The 22921-nt window shown below is 52.9% G+C and overlaps 8 protein-coding genes across 8 annotated transcripts; 4 read left to right on the forward strand and 4 right to left on the reverse strand.

Moving 5' to 3' along the window:
* Positions 1-3431: 3431 nt before the first annotated feature.
* Positions 3432-4466, forward strand: J3458_018868 (uncharacterized protein; the record flags this gene model as incomplete). Its single annotated transcript, XM_007815601.2, has 1 exon — positions 3432-4466. The coding sequence occupies one exon, from the start codon at positions 3432-3434 to the stop codon at positions 4464-4466; it is 1035 nt and encodes a 344-aa protein (XP_007813792.2).
* Positions 4467-5139: 673 nt separating this feature from the next.
* On the reverse strand, positions 5140-7961 carry NOP9 (Nucleolar protein 9). Its single transcript, XM_007815600.2, has one exon. It carries the CDS (start codon positions 7697-7699, stop codon positions 5657-5659), a length of 2043 nt encoding a protein of 680 aa, XP_007813791.2. The 5' UTR covers positions 7700-7961; the 3' UTR covers positions 5140-5656.
* Positions 7962-10766, reverse strand: GAD2_3 (Glutamate decarboxylase 2). The gene is made up of 4 exons (XM_066121290.1): positions 9740-10766; positions 9374-9661; positions 9256-9300; positions 7962-9177 (listed from the first exon to the last, which is right to left on the reverse strand). The coding sequence occupies exons 1-4, from the start codon at positions 9833-9835 to the stop codon at positions 8203-8205; spliced, it is 1404 nt and encodes a 467-aa protein (XP_065973645.1). The 5' UTR covers positions 9836-10766; the 3' UTR covers positions 7962-8202.
* Positions 10767-12578: 1812 nt separating this feature from the next.
* On the forward strand, positions 12579-13382 carry J3458_018871 (uncharacterized protein; the record flags this gene model as incomplete). The annotated part of the gene is made up of 1 exon (XM_007815598.1): positions 12579-13382. One exon carries the CDS (start codon positions 12579-12581, stop codon positions 13380-13382), a length of 804 nt encoding a protein of 267 aa, XP_007813789.1.
* Positions 13383-13930: 548 nt separating this feature from the next.
* J3458_018872 (uncharacterized protein) lies at positions 13931-14716 on the reverse strand (the record flags this gene model as incomplete). The annotated part of the gene is made up of 1 exon (XM_007815597.1): positions 13931-14716. One exon carries the CDS (start codon positions 14714-14716, stop codon positions 13931-13933), a length of 786 nt encoding a protein of 261 aa, XP_007813788.1.
* A 1792-nt stretch (positions 14717-16508) lies between these two features.
* Positions 16509-16763, forward strand: J3458_018873 (uncharacterized protein; the record flags this gene model as incomplete). The annotated part of the gene is made up of 2 exons (XM_066121291.1): positions 16509-16569; positions 16627-16763. The coding sequence occupies 2 exons, from the start codon at positions 16509-16511 to the stop codon at positions 16761-16763; spliced, it is 198 nt and encodes a 65-aa protein (XP_065973646.1).
* A 2401-nt stretch (positions 16764-19164) lies between these two features.
* Positions 19165-20134, forward strand: J3458_018874 (uncharacterized protein; the record flags this gene model as incomplete). The annotated part of the gene is made up of 2 exons (XM_066121292.1): positions 19165-19364; positions 19444-20134. 2 exons carry the CDS (start codon positions 19165-19167, stop codon positions 20132-20134), a joined length of 891 nt encoding a protein of 296 aa, XP_065973647.1.
* A 687-nt stretch (positions 20135-20821) lies between these two features.
* Positions 20822-22715, reverse strand: J3458_018875 (uncharacterized protein; the record flags this gene model as incomplete). Its single annotated transcript, XM_066121293.1, has 5 exons — positions 20822-20937; positions 20997-21279; positions 21349-21536; positions 21599-22622; positions 22683-22715. The coding sequence occupies 5 exons, from the start codon at positions 22713-22715 to the stop codon at positions 20822-20824; spliced, it is 1644 nt and encodes a 547-aa protein (XP_065973648.1).
* Positions 22716-22921: the final 206 nt, after the last annotated feature.

Raw genomic sequence — 22921 nt, forward strand, 5'->3', positions numbered from 1 at the left:
GATCTTCGCAAAGTGGCACAGATTGATTACTGAGGTGGAACTGTGGTGCTCCGTGAGCTTTCATGTTGCTGATAGACCGACACAACTTCCGTCATGGCCTGCTTCGCCGGACAAAATGTGCCGAAAAGATAATCAGCAAAAAAATAGAATTGCATGCTGACATGGCGGGAATTGAGACGGTCGAGGGCACATGTGTACTACCTAGGTAGGTAGGTTGGCTCCGCTTGTCGAATGTGATGGTGATGGCCAAGTGGTTCCAGGACGCTTGAAACGGTTTCGTTCGGCTGGGTTGGTCGGTTTGGCGCCCGCCCCTCGACCCGACGACCCCTTGGCCGCAGAGCGGAGAAGAGTGGCCGGAGCAAAGTGTCCGGACCATTTCCTCCGGTCACCTAGTTCATGGATCACCAGCAAGGAGAACACCACCCCCATCTTTGCGCCACAGTCAGAAATGTTTTGCGAGGGACTAGAGAGCACCTTCGATAGATGAACTTGGGCTTGGACTTGAGTGCTTGGAGCCAGAGGGTCCGCAAGGGGTATTCGGAAGTGATGATTTCTCAGTTTGTAAATCAGTGATATTATTTGCACTTTGAATACTCCGTACAACGACGTAGTCGTCAAATATTCCTGAAAGAAGCGCACCAGGCTTGCGCGCAGGGATTCCTAGGGAGGGGCGGGGGACCCGAAAGTCTGGGGCGGGGTGCAGGGATGTTGGTGTGTGTTGTCTCGGTAGCACGGTTCATTAAGTGATGTGAAGTATAATAAACAAAAACCTGCTTAATTGTTCTTAGCCATGGAAGCCCATTTGACAACTTTAGAAGACGGGGTGGTATGCCTCAAGGACCGCCGAGGGAGATGGACCAAGGGTCTTCTGATCGTCGACCTGAAAGCGGAAGCACGAAGCGGATCAAGTGGAGGGGAGCAGCCATATGCATCTTTGTCCAGGATGACATGGCTGAGCTCCGGTCACTGAACCTTTCCGACGTAATGCTGATGCTGATGCTGATGCTGATGCTGAATGCCCAACATGAACATGGCAGATTGCGTCAATGATGAGCAGAGCCGCTGGAAATATTCCCTTGTGGACATGGACACATGTGCAAACCACACAGGGAAGGAGCGGGCTGTCACTAATACCGGACAGATCAGCGAAGGAAGGGGGCCCATAGACGGGGACGGAAAATTTACGACGTGGGAGCTTACACTTCGTCCTAGCGAATTAAAGAGACAGAACCATGTTGTATATCCTTTTACCTACTGCGTAGTGTATCTACCTACCTAGGTAGATATCTATTTACGGAGTATGCTCACTCGAAATACTTGCCGTAGTCAACCTTGAAAAAGACGACTCTCAAAAGTAGACTTGGTGTTCTGTCACCTTTGACGCCTGATCTTCGTCACAGAAAAGCCGTGTTGGACATAGCAAACAGGAGAAACATGGCCAAAGTGCATTCCTGATGCGCTCGGCATCTCGATCAAGATATTGGCCGTCCACGTCACGTTTCCCACCTTGGTACTCCGTACTCAAGCTGCTCATCGCCAGCTGCACGTTGAATGTTGGTCCAAGGAGTTGTCAGGCAGCACGTCCCCTTCTCCACTGGATTGCAATCCCAAGGTACAGAGTACATGTGCAAATAGGGCACTTTGCGTGCCAACTTGGCTATCCTCCGCCTTGGACGGTTTTTAACTTCAACCCTTCCGAGACTTTGATGGACTGCAGGAGAGGCGATGCCTGTGACGGCTCACTAAACTCGCTAGCGTCCGGATACGGATAAGGCGGACCGCCAGAAGCTCGCTGGAAGAGGACTAGTCGTGATAGGGAGGGCAGAGAACCTGTCGACATCGGGAGCGAAGAGAGAAAAAGGGAAAGTGCAATGGTACTTCAAAGTGGAGCCCCAAAGATGCAAAGTTGGCATTGGCAAGGTACAGATATACAAATGGGCCCCACCTGAGCTATTTGTGCACGCTAGCAAGGCCACCTGGCTTGCGCCAAATTTGCGTCAGGCTTGCATCAAAGGTGGACATGCCTTGAGATCGATCTCCTCACTCAATTCTCGATCATAGGAGCTTCGATTCCCCATGGATCGAAACAGGCATGCCTTCAAGCCCGCCCAGCCATATGCCATCGCCGAAACAAGCCCATGGCACCAAAACGACGTCAATGCCCATGCCGATGCCAATTGCAATGCCGTGGTGCCATAGCAGCGGCAGCGGCAACGGCAACGGCAGTGGCGGAGGGAGAGACTGCGGTTTGTATAAAAACTTGGTCCCTCCTCTTAGCCTGTCACCATGCCGCTTGTCGTCCTCCCCTTTGGACGATTTGCTACTCCAACAGAGTCCGGTGAATCTTATTTCTCTTACCAAGTGCTCCTACAACTTCTGGAACATCCATCCCTACACTATTGTCAATCCGAGACTAGTCAAACCTACCTAGAGTTCATATCGCGCAAGCTATCTGAGCTCCAACAAGTCGAGTTGGACCAAAACAGCATCGTGTCGTCAGTAGATCGACCGTCGCTACCCGCCTCTCCCTTGTTCTTCCTTTTCCCCTAATTCAAATCGGTCCAGAAGCTACAACGAAAGAGGCACAGTTCGCTGTATAGTTCTGGCTCAGCCTGAAGACTGCCTGAGGACTGGCGCTCGCTTCTCTGATAGGTGCCACCCAACGCAAAGCTAAAGCTTCCAGAGTGCCTTCGTCGAAACGCCACCAAGCCATCTCAACGAAAACAAAGACGAGGCCAAGGTAGAACCCGAGGTCGGACGAAGCAGCCTGTGGTTTTATGTTGTTTCATTTTTACCACCTTGTCCGCCTTTTAAAATTTACGCCGTCTGCGATTGACATTGGTGGCAGAGGAGTATTCCTACCAATTTCTCGACTTGAAACAGCCCTCTGCAGCGCTAAATCACGACTCAAATCTGTCCACCACCTCGAATATAGCATAAGACGCCTCTTTTCTCCCGGTGTGTTATTTACAAGCCGCCAAACCTTGTAATTACAACACCGTGTGCTTTCAATACTGGTCACTGTGCCAACCTTGTGCCCATACTTCTATATAAAGGACCATCTCAAACCCTAAAGAGAAAATCCTCCCGGCCTCCTTTCAAAGTCACCATGCCCAGAAGATCGATAGACGTGGGAAAGTTAAACGGATCTACAATGAATGATACTGTAGCTCGCAAGGTACGCCACGGCTTTTGCAATGCACGGTTCTCGAAACAAAACTAGCGTTTGGTCTTTACATTAAAGTAAACACATCAACTAACATTTCATGTAGACAGAACGTTCTCATGAGGAAAATCAAGAACGTGCATATATTGCCGCTTCGAGGAGAGCAGACAGAAGTATAGAGGCTCGAGTCCAGTCGGCTCGCCAGGCAAGCGAAATCCACAAGAAGCGCACTGGAAAGGGCTTCAAAATCACCGAGGATATCGTCATGAAGGAAGAAATGTATGAAGAGGAAGATGATGATATGCCACGCTCTATTCATCTTCTCACTGCACACATGGCCACGCAGTCTGCCCAAATGAACTCCAGACTGGAGAGCTATCTCGCAAACAAGGTGGCATTTTCCCATGCACTCGCTCAGTCTAACATGGCTTGGCGAAATCATGGTGTCAATCGGGCATTTGCGGAGTCCTTCCCAAACGCCTTACCGCCTCATCCACCGAATATCTCTCAGCCTCCAAATGGCTCAGAGAATGTCAATCTGCCCAACCAAGGCATTCATCAACGTTCTGAATGCTATTCTCCTCCACCGGCCTATTGCCCACCGGCCTACTCTCCTACAAACTATTCACCTGCACCCTTCTCTCCAGGCCTGCCAGCTTCGATGTCTCCGACAGCACCGGCAACTGGATCAGGATCACTGGCGCAGTCTACACATCCCTTTGTGTCATCTTTCCCATACCAGCCTGCAAGAAATGACAACAGGAGACGTTCGCGAACGTCTATATCACCAAACAGAAGACGGCGACATGCACACACCAAGTCACCACCCGCACTAGGAAGACAGGCAAATTTGTCACCCCCAGCAACACCAACTTCAGCAACTACTCCAAGTCTAGACAGCAACTTGACCGCGGATACACCCAGTGATTCATTTGAACCAACTGCTACCCCTGGTGACGCATCTGCATTTACAACAGTGTTGCCTGCAGAAGCGCGTATGATCTTGGACGGCGTTGGTGCTGATGATGTTCTGTGCCAGACTCTGGCTGGCCAGGACCTATTCAACGGTCAGGGCGGCTTTTCACAGCCATGGATGGACCCGTCAGTTGTATACGACTCGTCCAGCATGCCGCGTGCCTCTTCGATGGACGGGTTAGATCCTGGATTTGTATCAAATCTGTATGGGAATGGCACAATTGACTCAATGGCGTCTAAGTGTGCCATGCCTCCACCCACTGACGAGGAGTCATGGAGCGTATTCATCAACGAAAATATTTGGATGGCCGACCAAAATCAGTAATTCTGATGAGACACCAGCATGATGCATTCTGGGTTTGTGGGCGTTTGCTGCATAATCACTACATCTTGATACCCGGTTCTCTTTCAACTTTTGAAGGGAATCATAGCAACTGCACTTGAAGAGTCTGAAGAGTTTGGCATTTGATAGCGGCATGTCAGGTGAGGGGGAAGATGTGCTCAGGCGTTTAAAAGCATAGCTTTTTTTTATGTCTTTTCGAGTTGGTTTGTGCAGGGGGGTCGTAGGCTTTCTGTAGCCTTGAACGCTAGGAGAGACCAAGTTGGGATCAAGAGCATTGCCAACATCCTCACTTTATAATTGACAGCCTGCGGTAATATCCATCTCCTCACGCAATTTGGATGCTCGACACAGCATAATAGATAGTAGGCGCAGCAGCTTGGCTTATAGTAGCCTTATTCTTAACCCCATCTTATAGTTACTAGCTCTTCCTCCCTGTAATTGGCCATGGGGAATTCTGGTTCAACTGTAACCTCATTCTGGTGTCTCTGTTAGGTTACATAATATTTACACTAAAAAAAAATATTTAGTACAGAACGATAAATACAAGACTTGTTATCTTTTCTAGACATGGCTTTACTTGGAAAACACCAGACAGAGCGTTGGTATCAAGTTTAAAACGAGTCTGGTGGGAGCTTGTAACGGGCGGGGCCATTTAGTCCGATAGGTGAAGTTGAATCAATTTAGGAAGCAGGTCCGGCCGGAGCCAACTACCTAGGTACTTGACGGGCTGAGCCCGGCACAGCACGAGCTCTATAGCACCAGGCATACCAGTTGACATGTACCAGATACACCAGAAGATCCCTATCAAAGTCAAAGTGGGATCATGCTATCATCCAAATGGGTTGCCTGATCTGCCAGTGTTGGATCTCTACCAATGATGCCTCGTACGGCCTCGCAGCTTCAAATGTTGTGCATTTTGGTCAGATGACGAGTGGTCGTCTGTGGCCGAGTATGTATCCGCGGTGCCGAAATCAAAAGACATGTGTGCTTCGCACAGAGACGATTCCTCTTCCAAGAACCAAGACATGCACTTCTCTTCACGTGTCCACGTTAAACAGTGACTGATGGGCAGTCAATTTCAGCGGTTCCATCTGAACTCGGGTGTACAAGTACATTTTTTTTCCTTTCCTAATAGTACTCATTCTTCATCCTTGCGCGTCCTCGTGTGCTTTCTACCCTGCTTCCTCCGTGGGATTGTGCTTATCCCCCTCATCTCGTCCCTTCGTGTGCGTCACAGGCCGCGTTGGCTGAGCATCAATCTCCCTCATCCACGTCTTCCAATCGCCCCTCCTCGTCTTCCACATGTCGCCCTTCCAGGTACGCCATACGCTTCTGCCCATCCAGCTCTCTCGCAGTTCGGCTTCCTGGTTTGCAAGGCGCTGCATGATGGATTCCTTGACGTGGAAGGGGATGCTGAAGTCTTTGCCTTTGCTAGGGACGTCGGCGATGCTGTTGACGAGGTTGTGGCCGAATTGGGAGGTGGATAACTCGGCGAGGTGGGGGGAAACCGTGGCCACGAGGGATTTCTGGAAGAGAGAGTTCTGGGAGGGCGTTGAGAGGGCGGTTGTGAGGAGCGTGACGGTTGGCATCGAGGTTGTTGCGAGGCGGAGGAGCTGGGGGGTTGGGAGGGCGAGGATGGATTCGTGGACGGCTTTGAGGGACCCTGGGATGGAGAGTAGAGTTGTGAGCAGGGCTGCGCCGTGAGACTGCACGGCGTATTCGTTTCGTGTGACTTCGTCTTTTGATTTGGCTGGTTCTGAGAGGTGGCAGAGGGTGGTGACTAGGTCGGCGGGCTGGGAGCCGCTGCCTTCCTTGAGGCCCTTGGTGAGTTTCTTGACCTGGTCGTTGATGCCGCGCGCGAAGCAGCGCTCGAATAGGGCACGGAGGACGTTGTATCTCGTTTTGGAAACGAGTTGTGGTACCGTTGGGGCGATCTTGTCCGCCGCCGTGACGAGATCGTCCTTGCCGATGCGGTTGAGCACCTTGATGGCGGGGTAGCAGCTGATGTCGTTGCGCACATAGACTTCTATCCTGGGCAGGAAGAAGTTGTGGTTGAGCGGTTTGAAGACCTTGCCGGGGCAATGTGCGACGAGGGTCTCGATGAGGCGGGAGCCGATTTGGTCGTAGATCATGCCGTTGATGAATTCGGATGCTTCCGAGGCCGGGTCGGAAAGGGATTTTGGTGCGCCGGGGAGGAGGAGCTGGAGGAGAGAGGGCGGTGCGGTCTCAGGCCCTGACGGCTCCGATGGCTTCTTGTCCGTCTTGTTGAGGGCCATGTCCAGCTCGAGGAGGAGCTGCAGCGTTGGATTGCCTATGGGGTGTCTTGCGAGGACGCGGAGACCCGTGGAGCCGACGCCCGCTGTTGAATCGGCTATGATCTTCTGCACTGCCAGCGTAAATGAGCCCGGTACGGCCCGCAGTCCCTTGTTTTGCTCATCAGCAGCTGCTGAGCCAGCAACCGAGATGTTCTCCTTCTTCTTGCTCTTCATGAGTGTCTTGACGGACACGTCGTCCAGGGGCCGGCCCGATAGAACCAGGAGCAGAACTCGCAGAGTGTGAGACGCAAAGCGGTCGGTTATCAGGTAGCTCAGGTTGCCTTCCAACTCATCCAGTGTCGCCAGGAACAATTCTTCCATAGACGCTTCCGGTTGGTGTTCGTCGGCTCTCGCGCCCTTGATGTCCATCGTGAACCCAGCAAGCTCCTGTGTCACGATACCCGCAGAGCGTAGAAAGAGCGCCTCACAGCAATGGCTGGCGAATCGGTGCTGCACGAGGGACAAAAAGTGGCCGCCGAACGCATTGAAGAGATTTTTCTTCTGCTTCGTATTTGACAGTTGGATTAGGCGCTCCATCAGCCGTGAGCAAGACTGGCTACTCGCGAGCTTGAGCTCCTTGCCTTGGGCCTCTTTGAACACGCTCTCTAGGAAGATATCTCGGTCCTCGGTGGTGGGAAATTGGTTCAATTCGAGCATTTCGTCGGCTCTCCTGAAGTATTCCTGCTCTTCGTCGGCCAGCATACCGAAGAACTCTGTCGGGCCATTCTGCTGCTGTTGGTATTCTTCGATTGGGGTGTCCTGCTGATCGCGTAGCTGCAATTCGTCCGCCATGCGGCGTCGGCGTTTGGACTCGTACTTGGATTCGTCAGCATCTTCGCCTCTTCTCTTGCGCTTCCGTTCTTCACGGTCAGCGCCTCGTTTCGTCCGTGGCTTGGGCATTTTGTTTGAACATGAAGTAAGTGTACGGTGGTGGTGGTTGAGTGGTGGGGCGTGAAGTTGAATTGAAGATGGCCAGCGATTTTTTTTTTCTTGACAGTCAGTAATCGATAAGAATGCTGCGTATCCGGGCTACAGGCCAGTCTAGCATCACCAACCGGCAGACAGACCCACCAGGGCCAATTTTGGGAACTGGCATTAATCGCATCTATCCGCAGACTGATTCGATTGATTTGTCTATCCCAAATAGAATAGTTACGTTGTTGCGCGCTTGTAGTCGTCTATATTCATCCATCATGCCATCGTTATATCCACCCATGTTCAATAGGTCTAGGCCATTCTATTATATCCTGTAGATCTAAGCCACTTCCTTTCCAGCCTCCTCCAAAGCCCTCGTCAATCCCTCGACCGTGCTTGGCAATGTCTGGACATTGACAACAATTCTCAGGAAACTTCCCACGTCTCCAGGGGCATAGTCCACCATGAAGCCCCTGTCAATCAATTTCTCAACTAGGGCCTGAGTGCGATTCGTGTTCGTCGCTGCATCGCTCGACAAATCGCCGCCGGGTGCGTAATAGAAGCACACTTGGAGGCACGGGGGCGGGTTTTCCGACACCATGGCAAAGTTGCCCGTCTGCTGCACCAGTTTCCACAGGATAGGACGCCATATCGAATGCGTGATCAATTTGCTTCTCGAAGCCGTTGGCACCGTAATACAGCCATGCGAGAGCAACCTTTAAGCTGTCGCCTCGGCGGCCGCACTGCAATGTCAAATCCGCAAGGTCCCAGACATCGTCCTCCGTGCTTCCGTGGAAAAGATAGCCGGCATCAGTGGTATTTGCCTTGTTGAATAGGCTCATGTCTGGGCCCAGCAAAAAGGAACATGTGGTGGGCGCATTCAACATCTTGTGGGGGTTGATGGTGATGGAATCGGCGAGATGAGATCCCTTGACCTTCCACCTCTGCCGCGCAGAAAAGACGACTGGCCCGCCCCAGCTAGCGTCAATGTGCATCCAGAGACCGAATTCTTTGCATATTTTTGAGATATCCTCGAATGGGTCGTAGGAACCACGAACTGTAGAGCCCGCAGTGGTGTTGACGTACAACGGGGTCTTTCCCTGCTCCTTGGCACGAACCACCAACTCGCGAAGAGCATCTGCATTCATCCTTCCGCCATCGTCAACGGGCACTTTCCACACATTGGATGAGCCCATGCCACAGATCATGGCGCTCTTTTCCACAGAGTAATGGCCATGGGCGCTCGTGAACACAACAAAATCATGCTTGACGTTGCCCTTGGTCTTGCAGTCCGGGTACAAGGTGTTTCGTGCAACGACCAGGGAGGTAAGATTTGAAGAGCTGCCACCTTGACAGGTTACGCCACCAGCCCTCGGGCCCGTGAAGCCAAACTTGTTGGCCAATGCGCGTCCTGTTGTCTTTTCGATAATGGTAAGTGCCGGCGAGACTTGGTACACATGCAGCTACGCAGAACTCGAGTTAGCCAAGGAGATGGTGACAAAGTGCCTTCTTTTTCCCGGAGAGGTGGGCGGGTGACGAACATTCGTGTTGAGAGTAGACAGGACAATGTCTGAAATAACGCCAACCTTTTTTCTCGAAAGTCAATACATGTCGTGTGAATCCTGCTTCAATTTCAGAGGCTGAAGCGGCACAACATACCGGATTGTTGCTTGCATACAGCTTATCGATAAAACCCTGGTCCCAAGTATTAACGCTGTACTTGAGCACCTTTGCGATGCCCTCCAACAGCCCCTCCTTGCCCTGCCCTTCCTCGGGCAATATGAACTTGAGATGTGCAGCGAGGATGTGAGGCTTGACGGCGTCGACGAGGACATTGTGAGGTGTGCCAGTGGCGTCGAGCGGGAGCCGGCCTGTTTCCCGATGAGCCGCGGCATCGTCGGCGGCTTTGACAAAAGGCAGAATCAAGTCGCGCACGGCCAAAAGCAGCTGATGCACGTCAGCAAAAATGTGAGGCAGGTTCACGAAGCCGGGATATGCAGCAAAGTCCTGTTATCCTATACATACATCATCCAACTCTTCGGCTCTATTCAAGCGAGTGGTTGATCCATTGGCCGCGTTCCCACGCACATGACCATTGGTCGCCGTGGCAGTCACGGTCATGTTGCTCTTTTCTTTTTTTGCCTTATTTTTTCCCCGTCTTGTATAGTCGAAGACGATGTAGGGTAAGGTGGGATGCGCTGAGACGATAATGTGTCTTGCTGGTGTGCTGCGCACAGTTATACAGGGATAGAGGGGGGACGAGGGAGAAGAAAAAACACGCAATTGATGAAATGATTACTCCGTAGTTCACGTAAAGAGAGAGGCAAAAAAAGAGGGATCAAGGCGAGAGAGAAGTTGCGAAGAATAGGATAACTAAGCCGAAGACGAAATGGGGCTGCAGATTGCGAGATGTGAGCCCGCAAAAAGTGGCGTCAAATGGCAAAGATCTTTTTGGATGGGCATGCTTTGTCAGCCGAGTATTTCCTCGGTGTTGAGTTGAGGCTGTTCTGCTACTTGTGCCTGAAGCCCCACTTTCCGGCTATTTGAGCAGTGGTGAAGATGAATGAGCTTTTGAATGTCAAGTGGACGTATTACAATGTAAATGGTGAATGCCGTGGACAGTCAATATGCGAGATGCGCAAGCTACATGCAAGGACCTGGTTCAACTTTTCAATTTGACGCTGATTGGTGGTTTTGCTGTCCATTGAGCATCAGCACCCATTCTGCATCCACGTCGGCATTATTGCCGGCACCAATGGATCCCGTCAGCATCCAGGCGGGTCGTCGCCGAAGCTGGATATCTGTACCTGATACAGGTGGTCGAGGACTTGGCTGCTTCAGTGTTGCAAGGGAAAGCAGCCAGACTGTTCTCTACATGATAACCCCCTGGTACTCGGTACATAAGCAAGAATGTCTGTCCGTCGAGAAGTCGTCCGCTTGGATTGCAAGCAACTACCCGAGTACCTAGGCTTTACACGCTGCTCAACTTGCTCAGCTCACTGCCCAAGTCAAGATATAAGCCCCATGGCTGGCGCCAAACAGGGAACCGCCGTTCAGTGTTGAAAGTCTGCCAAACCAAGCGTCAATCACAGCCTACTTAAGTAGTCGAACGGCCGTGGGAACAGACGCTAGTATCGGTCGTGGCATGATTTTGACAGGAACATGCGCCTCAGTTTGTACAATGCTTCCCACGCATCACCTGGTTGACGACACAACACGACCATGGGCATGGCCACTCCTGCAGTTCGACTCTGAGAGCAACTTGGACCGTGCAACTAACCACCCCACATTCGTACCCAGGCGCGAACGGTATCCTTTTATCTTTTATTTTTTATTACCTTTTTTTTGTAAAAAAAAAGAAAAAAAAAAGAAATTATTTATTTATTTATTTAACTGAACAGAGGCCAGGTGCGCATTAACCGGATGGAATTGAAACTGCACTGCCCTTGGCACCCTCATGGCTCCAAACCCCCGCTCTTCGCTGCAATACCATCTGACAAGGTCAAGGACTCAAGGTCCTGGCCGGGGTCACGTCACTCACTGCTCACGGACAGAATCATGTCGCACCTTTTCAACGAACGGCCCCATAGTTATGGAGTGCTCAAGCGAAAAAAAAAGAAAAAGAAATGATTTGATGTCTCCATGCGGCCCATTAATCGTGGACTCTCTCCCCCTCCACCAGCAGAACCCTGTCGTCTCCATGTCCATGCTCTTGGCTCATGCTGGCACATCAGTTCTTTGTTCGGCCCATCTGGGAGCCTGGAAGATGGCAGATATTAACCGAGCAAGTAGATAAGAAGTCTATACCGCGCACCTTGAACGGGACAAAGCACCAAACACCAACTGCTGGTGTTTTCATTTCCCCCTCTCCTCTCATCGTTCCTGCCCTCGAATCTCCACATCGCCAGCGCGGAGTATCTTGGCTGCGCATACAACAACCAACCAGTCAGCGTTATTAGGCATTGCTTCTTCCACGACTAGAAGAAGGGAAAAGAAAGGATTAAACACACACACACACACAGAGCCCAAAAAAAAAGGAAAAAATCAAAAGGGATCAGACGCTCCAATCCCTCCCTGCACTACGCCAACGGCATCCATCACCACCCATTGATAGATTCCTCCAGAGCAGCCACCCCTTGCAAACCGGCCGGGCACTACATCTACGTAGCCACGGAACATTAAAGCGAGAGCAAAAAAGACCAACAGGAGCTGATTTTTTATCAGCGCGTGCCGTTTTCTTGGACGCCCCGCCCTACGATCTTGCATCTTGGAACTCGACGCCTATTTGCGAGCTGCTGCTGCATCACATTTTCCTCGAGTCGCACGACAGGCCGAAACAAGGGACAGGAGATTTTGTGCCCTGTCAAAACATCACGAGGTGGGAGGGACCCTGGCAAACCCGGGAGACTTGAGGGACCTGAAATTTCTGGACCTTGGAGCACATCCTTGCGAGTCGCGCCACGCATTTTCGAAGAACTTCTACTCCGTCCCCGGTAGACTGACAGGGTCTTGGTGTTGGGTTTTGCGCCCACGGCCTGGAGGCAAGATTGGCCTAATAAAAGCCTTTGCATACATTCCCATCTCGATCCCCCTTTGGGCCTTGGAGCTTTGGGCACCATAGAGAGATTTTGCTTGCGTTGTGTGTGACTATTCACCAGCGTGACGGGACACTCTCTATTCTTGTTTTTATTTTTCATTATCCTTTTTTTTTTTTGGCATCGAGGGTTGTCTCCTCCTATCTTCTAATCTCGGCAAAAGTCTTGACCGTGTGTACTCAGCGTCAAGCATCCTGGCTTGACCACGCGAAAACCCCCTCCCAAAAATCCCTTCCTCCGCACCCCCTCCCCAATCGCTATCGCCAACCATGTCCTCCCACGGCCAGCAACCCGCCGTCCCAATCTCCATTACCATCTGCGGTGACGGCGGGTGCGGCAAGTCATCCATCACGCTGCGCCTCGTCCGCTCGCAGTGGACGTCGGAATATGACCCCACGATCGAGGACTCCTACAGCGTCACGCGCCGCATCGACGGCACCACGTACCACCTCTCCCTCACCGACACGGCCGGCCAGGAAGAGTACCGCGGCATGTGGGCGTCGTCCAATCTCGGCGCCGACGCCTTCCTCATGGTGTACGACATCACGTCGCGCGACTCCCTCGACGCCCTCCAGTACTTTGACGATCTGATCAACATGGAGGCCGAGACGCGGCTCGACAATGCTGCGCGCGCGCGCCGTGCCGGCGTCAATCCGGGCCACGTCAATACCGGCGCGGCCAGCGGCTCCAAGACGGTCCCGCCCGTCAAGATCGTCGCCGGGAACAAATGCGATCTCCAGGAGAGCAGGCAGGTCCCCGCCGCCATGGGCCTTGACTGGGCGCGCAAACGGGGCTGCGGGTTCATGGAGACGAGCGCGAGGCTCGAGGTCAACATTGAGGAGACGTTTGCCCTCATTGTGCGCCGCGTTGTCGAGAGGAGGCGCCTCGCCGAGATGGGCGTCATGGACAACACCGAGATGAACGCCCGTGGCATGACGAAACCACTAACCCCATTGCCCGCGGAAAGCGACTCGGAAAAGCGAGCTCCTGGACTGCGGGGACCGACTCTGAATGGCCAAACCTCTGTTGGCCGTGGCCAGGGCGGATTCTGGAAGAAATTGCGATGTTGGTGATGGCTTCTGATTTCCAGGTCTATTTTTTGGGGGCATTGTTCCATATACCATACTTGCGTTTGGCGTCTTGGGGGTATTCAAAATGGGCTGGATGTGTTGGCCTTATTTTCTCTTCATTTTGTAAATGTTGTTTCGGCTTGTATAGGGAGAGGCTGCGATTCCCTGGTTTCGACATGCGGCAATGTGTTTTTGTACATGAGGTTGATCCGTGGACGATGCGACGTTTGGGATTATGATGTATGGCGAGCGAGCTTTTGCACAGCGTGGCAGAATTCACAAGAGCGGTTTGTTAATGTTGAGTACCTTCCTGGCTGGCCTTGTCATCTGCTGCCTATCTACATGGGTACCTGGTCGGTACTTGCGTAGCTGCTAGAGATGAGATTCTTGGGCTCTGTAGCATCGCGTCTCAAAAAGCAAGCGTGGGTGAATGTGAGTAGTGTATTACGACTGCAAAGTCCTTGCTAAGCTTCCCTCGCTTCCCTTGGAACGCCCAAACCCAAGTCTCAAATCAAGACGCCGGCACCTCTTCTTTGTCTATAACGTTGGCATCACTGCTTACTAACAAGCCAATCCTTCCACTTCTTATACTCGGGGTAATTCAAGCTCGCCTTCTTGCCTTGGTACCTCGTGACCTTGAGCTCCAGCGACTTCCACCTCGACCGGCCGCCCATCCAGCCCGCTTTCCGGATGAGGCTATACAGCGTCTCATCCTGTGTCCAGCCCTGCTCGGAAGCCACATCCGGCAGATATGTCGCTCCATAACGGTGTCCCCTGTCGGTAAACGACAGCCGAATGCCGTGGGTGCCCACCTCCCAGTCATAGGCGTCGTCGGCCTCCTCAAAGTCGGTCAGCAAGGTCACGGCAGCCTGTAGCTGGGGCAGCTCTGCCTTGACAATGGGCGAGAATCGCGTGTCGTGCAATGCCGAAATGATCGCGTACTCGGGCAAGCCGATGCTGAGGGGCTGGGACTCAAAGGTGCCGATGCACCCGCGCAGAGAGACGTCGTCCCCCGAGACGGTGTTCCAGGTGACAAACAGCGGGGCAGACGAGGTGCCCAGCGACAGCGAGGATATCGACGTGGCGGGCGTGGACGAGGACCACGCGGGCGACGCGGAGGATGAGGACTCGGAGGAGTCGGCGTCGGCGGCGAGGCGGCGGAGAGCTGGTGCTTTGGGAGCCTGGCCGCTGCTGGACGCGCCGGGTTCCGAGTCTGATACGGAGCTCGTGTAGAGTGCCCAGGAGGACTCGACCTCGCTGAGGGAGAGGGGCTCCCGGTCCTCGAGGTGAGCGTCGAGGGCCTCGAAGCACATGAGGCAGTGGGCTGCGCTGGCCATTGTGGACGGGATCGGATCGTGTCCGCTCAAGAGGGCAAATTGAGCGGACAGGGAGGCAGGGGAGGGAGGGACAACAACGAAGCGGCCGGACGACGGGCGCGGGCTGGTAAGACGAAGCAGTCTACGACAATGATGACGGAGCAGGCGGGAAAGCAGCGACTGATCTGAACCTGGTTGGCGTGGGTTCAATGCACGGGAGCTTTGCATTGACCGCAGCCGTCGGGTGGCTGGGGGCAGAATGAAGAAGCGGCAAAGCTGGAGCTAAAGCTTTGGAAGGAGACCAAGAGCGTGAATGAGATTTAGAAGACTGGAGGGAATTGGAAAAGCAAGCATGGGCAAGACACGGCGACGCTGAGGCAAAGCAAGGCGAGCTGACTTGGGATGTGAGGAGTTGTCAGAGGAGGTCACTTTTGGGTCATCAGGCTCAAGTGCTCGTCACCCCACTTGGAGCACATTGGGAACCCCGCGATTGCCGATTGCGCAAGCCCAGGCTTCAAAGGGAACAAGCTGCCAAACTGTGTGTTCCGAATGGTGCGAGCGGCGCAGACGCCATCAAAAAATCTGCGGCGACAATGGGGCCAATTCGCATACTTGAGCTTTGGTTGACGGAGTGGGACAAAGGTCTTGTGATGGGCGGAGGTGCAGTGCCATTGATGTTGGAGGCGCAAAATAAGGCGATGACGTGGACGGAAAGGCAAACGCCAAGGGCACGTCGGTCTGAGATTGCACGGAGTCGTGGCACAGAGTGATTGCTTCAACGTTTTTGTGCCGTTTACATTCAAAGCTGGCGAGGACTACGTGCCACTCGCGAAGCTTGGTTACTTTGGAGGAGAGGTACTGTATCAGTTGCATACGGCAGCGTCAATAATGCAAGCAGCCGGATTTTCAAAATCGCCGATGTTCCGGCTTCCTCAGCCGGCCGAGAAATCGGCCTTGACCTGCACAGCTTTCCCATGATAAGCCAAGAATGCTTCACTGGTTCCAATCCGACCCGACATCATCTAGGCTTGGAACTACGACCTTGCCCGTACGCCGGCGCTAGGGCTGTCGAGGCGGTCGTTCTGACCGGAACTCCAGCCACGCGTGTCTGATCGTCTCTCCTGCTCCACGCCCGAAAGTTGCCTGAAGCACCTCTGCGTTTCAGCATGTTTTAAAACCATCACAGCCCAGTCTTGCATCTCCGATTCATGCCCTCCCTTCTAGTATCTCGACCCCATGCGACGCTGTATGAAGGCTTGATAAGAGGAGATCTGACAGCCCGACAAGCCTTGGTTTCGCCAATACCAAGCTTTGCCTTCCGCGGCCATCTCATATATTGCGCTCCTGGTCTGATAAAGATCAGGCTATATTTGGGACAGCTGCGGCGAAGTTGGGATGCGTCGTAGTTCGTTTTGAGAGGGGTCTGGCCCGGTCTCAACTTCTTGCAAAAATGATTGCTGACACTATATTTGGTCCATAATTTGTCATTTGTTCCTTTCTCCGCCCGGCGGCTCACCGTATCCCATGCAGAATACCGTACCAGATGAAGTCTGGGGTACTCTTATGCCGGAGGCATTGCAATATCTGGGCCCGTGTTTCGTGCCGTGGGGGGGGTTTCGACCGATGTTCATAAATGTGTATATATATATACATGTTGTTCTCCCATGGCCCTCGTGGCTAGTCTCTTGTCCGTCAGTCACTCCCTCCAGCTGGTAAAAAAAAGTCGACAATAACAAGCTCTTCCTTCGCTCTCCTCATACAATAAGCCTAATTCTTATTCTCCTTCTGGACGCATACATCCCCTTTTATCAAAATGAAGTTCTTCGCCGTCACTCTCTTGGCTCTTGCCACTGCCGTCATGGCCGCTCCCTCAGGTCCGTCAAAGCGTGTCATAGCAAAGCGTCAGAACAAACCGGCTAACCTCGTGGCAGGCAATGACAAGGACATCTTTATCCGCCAGGAGTTTGTCGTCGACACCGACACGGCGGCCATGACGGACTCGCAGGGCAATGTCATTCCCTTTGATTCCTCCAACGTCAACCTGGCCAACACGGATGCTGGATTTTAATTGAAATTGGAACAAGGATTGCTGTTTGCAAAGTAAACACGACGGGCTCCGAGGCCTCGATGGTCTTGGGGAGATGTCTTGGCAACGTGTTTCGGTCACTCGTTTAGCTACGGCCACATGGATGGGCTAGGCGCTACCAGATGGCGCCGTGGTCTTTCCTGAGGCTTGATGAATTGGAGACACTGATGATGGTAGCCTTAGCAAACAACGCTTGGCCCTGCGATGCTACAGTTAATGAAGAGACGCCGGTTCCAGGTAGAACCAGGTGTTGCAACTTCTCTCGTCAAGCCGCTTGCGTGTATCCTCCCTGGGTGTCTATGTGAATGACTCGACCTGCGAGTCAAGCTCGGTGAATGGCCTCCTTGCCCTGTTCCTGCGCACGTCACAGCCGAGCCATGTGAAGCCTGGGATTGTAAATTATTAAGCATGTTGTAGCGATGTGGGCCTGACGAGCATCAGGCTAGCAATGTAATCCAAGATGGCGAAATGCAACCATAAACAGGCCAGAGGCGAGAAAAATATAAATTAAAGAAAAAAAACAATTGATCATGTAACCGGCCAATTGCCTGGTCAGGTGTTTGGTGGTTCTGAATCGCGATCACAATCTGGCGTCCATGAACTCGTCACCGACCTTGCCATGGCATTTTCTAACCTCAGGACTTCGACTCGGGCTTCGACTCCGCACATCCAGCCGAACAGGCGCGCGTCAAAAAGTGCCCCTCTGCTCCGGGGATAGATGTTCCCTCTTCATGTGTGTCAGGCGCGTCTTTCGGAGCTTTGTTTGACGAGGCATCTTCTCTACTTCTATCTATGGTTTCCGGGCCCAACCTTCATTCAGGCTCTTTGGACGAGATTGACCTGGAGACTGGACGCTCACAGTGCAGCAGCGGGTCTGGGGCTGCTGACATGCGGAGTCCGAAATCAGCCCTGCTGGACTCCCCTTTCATCACGCCAGGCTTGAGGACAGATGCTTCGTGTGTTCCTTTCCTTTTTCGAACCCTGGCATTGACTGCTTGGAACTACGTCTTTGAAGGAAGGAATTCGCGCTGCCATGACAAGCCATGGCCAGCAGGCAAGGATCGATATTCAAACCAGGCTCCCTTGGTGGAGAAGGAGGCGAGAAAATGGCCTTGTTCTGACGTGAGACGCAGAATCTCACGACGCGCGTTATTTTGCAATCCTTTTAGATTCCCGTGCTATTCTCTCTATTCTTGGAATCGGGCATGAACTTGCAGGTGTCTTCACCTCTGGCCAGCAAGTCTAGGGCCGTGTGTCTGGTTCCAGACCAAACGTTGGTCGAGCCCGTTTTCCCACATGAGGTTGTACAACCACAGCCAAGAGCCAGTGCATTATTTTTCCTTCTCCCTTGACCGACACTGGGAAAACATGCGTCGTCGTCACAAAGCGCGGCCAATGAGCGCATCTCCGAGTCTCCGTGCTCTGCGCCAATATTCCTGTCTCGCCGCGCCCTCATCAGCTCTGCCTCAGCCGCAAGCCTCGGGCGCTCTGGTGTAATCACTCACACTGGGGGTAGGCAGAATCCCACGGGGTAGTGAAAACCGGGGATCCAGCTCATCATTGACGGGGCATCTGGGCTCATGGCCTTTGTCCCTGCTTGTTGCCGGGCACACCGGTAGGCTAAGGATATAACGCTGATCGTCTCCGGCTGTGGATGGCTTCTCTGTGGATGGCAGCCTCATGCCTGCGGGACGAGCCTCTTGCATTGCCAAGTGGGGAATCGTTGCACAAAATGTTGACATGACATGGGGTCTTGAGAGCAAAGATGAGGAATACTATGCCTGGAAATGGCAGACCGGGCTGTCCCGAGGCCGAGGCAGCCTAATAAAATGGGAGGCTTGCAGCCTGGTTGGTTTTTGCTGTCCTGTTCTATCTTGTTCCCTTGTTGTATGTTGGTCCATTGCTTGTTGGTGAAGGAGTCTGTGAATACCCGGCTCTGCTAAATAAGATTATCGATTTGGAAGAGTGACGAGACGACTTGAATGGTACTGGTAACTGCAGACGGGAGACACGTACGACGATTTCCTTGGAATCTGCTTGGAGTAGTGCCCTTCCATCTTGCGTCCCTACCGTCTCGTTTTGAGGCGAGGACGAGGCAGAAATGCCGAATCATCGGGCACAGGCGCAGTTTGAGCGCGCGAGATGGCGAGCGGTGGTGTTGTTTCCCATCTGGGCGCTTCAACTTCTTCTCACAACATCCATGATGGGCTTGTTTGCATGGAGGTTGGGTGATACTCTGAAACATTATGACGAGCGACAGAGCGCTGGCAAAGTTCCAACGGTTGAGCTGGTGTGAGTATTCAGACCTTGTTGCAGATTTATTCATGCCTTGCCGTTATGCGTCATCTAATCCGTAAATAGATGGGAAGCAACAAACGTCGCCATGTCTTTTGTTGCGGCAACGTGCACGCTCATAGAAATCGTCAAATACATGAGCGAAGCCTTGACGCCGTGGACCGTGCTGTTCACCCACGTTGTCAAACTAACGTGCGCTTCGGCGATCCTGGCCCTCGACGTGGTGGTTTATGCGCAAGAGAAGGAATACCAGTCACTTGTCGGTATCGGCTTGGACGTTGCTTTATTGTACGTGTCGAACCGTGCAACCACCCCTGACCCTCCCTGCCTCCCTCCCTCGTCCTTCACGGCTAATCATTCTCTGTAGTATCACGGCCATCACGCTGGCAATCTACGCCATTCTCACGTACAGGCGACTGTCGGCGTTTGACGACTACGTGCGCCCGGTCAACGTCAAAGGGTACGGCTTCAACGACGGCGAAGACGCCGACTTTTCATACACCAGCCGCCTGAGCATCCGACGTTCCGTGGATAAACGCGGGCCCGTTGGCTCACACCGCCCGAGCATCGGGTCTCTTCGATCCGCCAAAAACGAACCGGTCATGTTGAACGATATGCAACGAGCGCCAAGCTACTACTACAGCCACGAGCGAGATACGCAGTTTGACGAATACGTGGCGCGCCGGGGTTCGCTCGGCGCCAGATCAGATTTCGAGCGGCGGACGAGCAGCGACTACAGACGGGATAGCCCCCCGGGAGACGTGTCGCCGGACTCGCTCGTCGTGACGGGCACGGTGCCAAGCCGCACTCGAGGTGCCAGCATCACGCGTGAAGTTAGCTACACCAGCGACCATGTGCTGGTTGCTGTGCCCGAAGAAGACCACGAGGCGCCGGGTGAGGCTGCTCGGCAGAGCGACAGGACGACTTTCCTGGGGGGTAGTCTACGGAACAGCGACGAGAGCATTATGCAGCTTCGCCCGGTTCTTCAAGAGGTGGATGTTCCGGAGCCCAAGTGGCGGCGGGAGCAGGGCTCTGATGAGAATACGATATACCCTTGATGAAACGGCGTTTTCTTCTTCCTTTTTCGTTCTGATTTTGGGTTTCTATTTTGACAGGTTTGGCGGGCGGCCTTGGTTACATGTATATCTTGCGTTAAAGAATATGGCGTTTGGTTTTTTTTGAGATGAATTGTTATATTGTAAACAAGTGCAGTGCCCTCGTAGCATCGGAAAACGACCTGGTGGATAGCCACCACAGTACTCCCTAATGTCAAGGGAACCGCGAAACTTGGACCAGGGAGCCGGGCAATCAGGTGTTTCGGATCTCGCTGCCCTGTACTCCGTAGGGCCGCACTGTAAATACAATAGCGAGCCTTGTCTTGGACGGCCCCAAAGTAAGTCAACTAACTACCCGAAATATCGGATCACACGTCACGAAAATGTGGGACCATCAGCGGCCCGGGGTCTGGATCCGATGGCCGCCTTGGATGAATTTGAAAGCTGGGGAGACCTGCTGAGCTGAATGGACGCCAAAGGTGGTTCCATTCACAAGCAAAAGCGAGGTTCAGAAGATGGTTCTTGAAAATTATGACAAAGCTGAGGAACCATTAAAGAATGCCGCTTCATCTTGGCAGAGTGTCTGCGGGAAAAAAAAAACGACTTGCTGGTTTCGTCATCATGAACGTCTCTTATTAACAATGGTGCCCTCCCCCTATTATTCAGAGCAATCTTCCCCAAGGACGCCTTTTAACCGTTCACTACCTTGTCAATAACCTTCATGGCTCCCATGAGTCTTTCATCCTCATGAGTCGGGGCGACTACCTGAATCGCCACAGGTAAATCATAGTACAAGTCGTTGTCATCTATTGCATGGGTGTCAGCCGAATCAGTCGTGGTCTCCAGTGAGCAATATGCGGCCTACAGAGATTCATATTCTCCTTATCCAGCTGATTCACGGGTTCATAGTCTGCCGGATAAGCATCCGTTTTGAGCACTCTTCCAGCGGGAATCACGCCACTGGGATAATCCAGCAGATTCCATTGTGCGCAGTACCCCCACCACGGCTTGACATCATGCGGCGTGCCTTGGACGGACGACACAGGGCAGACAAGCACATCTATGGGCTCACCGGAGGATGTGGAGTTTGCCGTTTCGGCCCATTTTTGGAGATATTCGGTGCGGTAGTCATCTCGTGCGAGGTGAAGCTGGAGATCCTTGTTAGAAGTGATGGAAAATGGACTTCTAGTTCCCTATGCGGCGCGGATATTTCTTACTTTCCATATCTCGTGGTGTGTTCTCTCCTTGACAATTGGATCGTCCAGCAATCTCTTTGCAGAAGGGAAGATGGGCTCGTTTCCAGCAAAGAGCGTTTGCTTTATGTCCCGACCGCCGTCAGTAAAGTACAGTGGTAGTAAGATGTCGTCCCATGCCCGTTTGTGATCGTACGCCCTGAACTCGGTGACTACCGCAGCATTAGTTCTGTTTTGTTTTTCAACGTTCTACAAACGCATCGTGTAGAACTACCTTCGTGTCCACAAGCTTTCAGCTTCTTTGCCACCTCCCCAATTACCCGTGTAATATATGGATGGGGCATCACCACCTCGTCCCAAAGCATGACACCGATTCGTAGCTTCTGATGGCGCATTTGGTTGCTTTGGGATACCCACGGCATGCGAAGCAACGGCTCCCTGAGCCACGGTTTCGCATCAGAATTGACTTGGAAGAAGAGTTCCAAATCATCGACATTGTGTGCCAGGGGACCTGCAGCGGCCACGACGGACTCCTGCCCCAGCATGGTACATTCTGATCCACGCAAGGAAACTCGCTTCGCCGAGGGCTTGAAACCATACAAACCGCAGTATGCAGCCGGAATTCGAATCGAACCGCCGAGGTCTGTACCGATTCCCAGGGGGGAGCCATGCATGGCAAGAAGCGCTCCCTCGCCACCGCTGGAGCCTCCAGGGCCAATCTTATTATTCCACGGGTTGACGGTCCGGCCGTAAATGTTGTTTACCGTTTCCAACGTCATCATGCACTGGGGGTTGTTCGTCTTGCAGTACATGATGGCACCAGCGTTGCGCAAAACGTCCACCAGCTGGGCATCCTGGTCCCTCACAGGATTCCGCGCAAAGGAAATATAGCCAGCTGTAGTGTGCTGGCCCTTGATGTTTATGTGGTCCTTGATCGAGACCGGCACTCCGTGTAAAGGCCCAATTGGCCTCCCCGTCGTCTTGAGCATATCGTCCAGCTGCCTGGCCTGCTCCATTGCCTCTGCGAAAAATATCTCGGTCAGGCAATTCGTCAATTGCTGCGCAACGGCGGCCTGGTGACAAAATGCCTCTGTTACCTGGATACATGACAGCTCATGATTCCGGATCTTGGCAGCTAGCTCTGCAGCGCCGAGGGCTGTGATTTGCATCTCATTATACGACAGGAGGCGCGGCAGCAAGTCGATTGGACGGGCAGTCGAGCGGATTGCCTCGTCGAGCTTCAGAGGTGGAATTGTCCATCTTGTCGGGATAGCGGCTGCCCGTTTTCTCTGAAAGCGCTGCGTTGACGTGTTGGCATGAGTTGTGTTTTCAATTGCACACGGAAACGAAATACATACCTCAGCCAGACCCTGCCACGAAACGCCATTCATCTTCAGCGATCCTGTTTCGCACCCGCGAAACCGCCAACTCCTAGACTTGGGAAACGGAGAGGCGAAAATGGTCACAAGTCGAAGGGTTCTTGAAAAGGTTGCTCAAAATGTCAAACCGCCACTTGTGGGACTAACACTTCCTGCGTCATTCCCACAAGATCCTCTTTTACAATCAACACCACCAGAAACTGTCGACTAGGCCGCCC

The sequence above is a fragment of the Metarhizium acridum genome (assembly GCF_019434415.1).
Source record: "Metarhizium acridum strain ARSEF 324 chromosome Unknown scaffold_555, whole genome shotgun sequence".
Classification (NCBI taxonomy): domain Eukaryota; kingdom Fungi; phylum Ascomycota; class Sordariomycetes; order Hypocreales; family Clavicipitaceae; genus Metarhizium; species Metarhizium acridum.

Excerpts from the sequence above, each read along its gene's own strand:
- NOP9 (XM_007815600.2), bottom strand. The coding sequence starts at position 7,699 with ATGCCCAAGCCACGGACGAAACGAGGCGCTGACCGTGAAGAACGGAAG.
- GAD2_3 (XM_066121290.1), bottom strand. The coding sequence starts at position 9,835 with ATGACCGTGACTGCCACGGCGACCAATGGTCATGTGCGTGGGAACGCG. Across the intron at positions 9,662-9,739 it reads GAGCCGAAGAGTTGGATGAT|CTGCTTTTGGCCGTGCGCGA; the intron begins GTATGTATAGGA and ends GACGTGCATCAG. Across the intron at positions 9,178-9,255 it reads TGTCTACTCTCAACACGAAT|CTGCATGTGTACCAAGTCTC; the intron begins GTTCGTCACCCG and ends AGTTCTGCGTAG.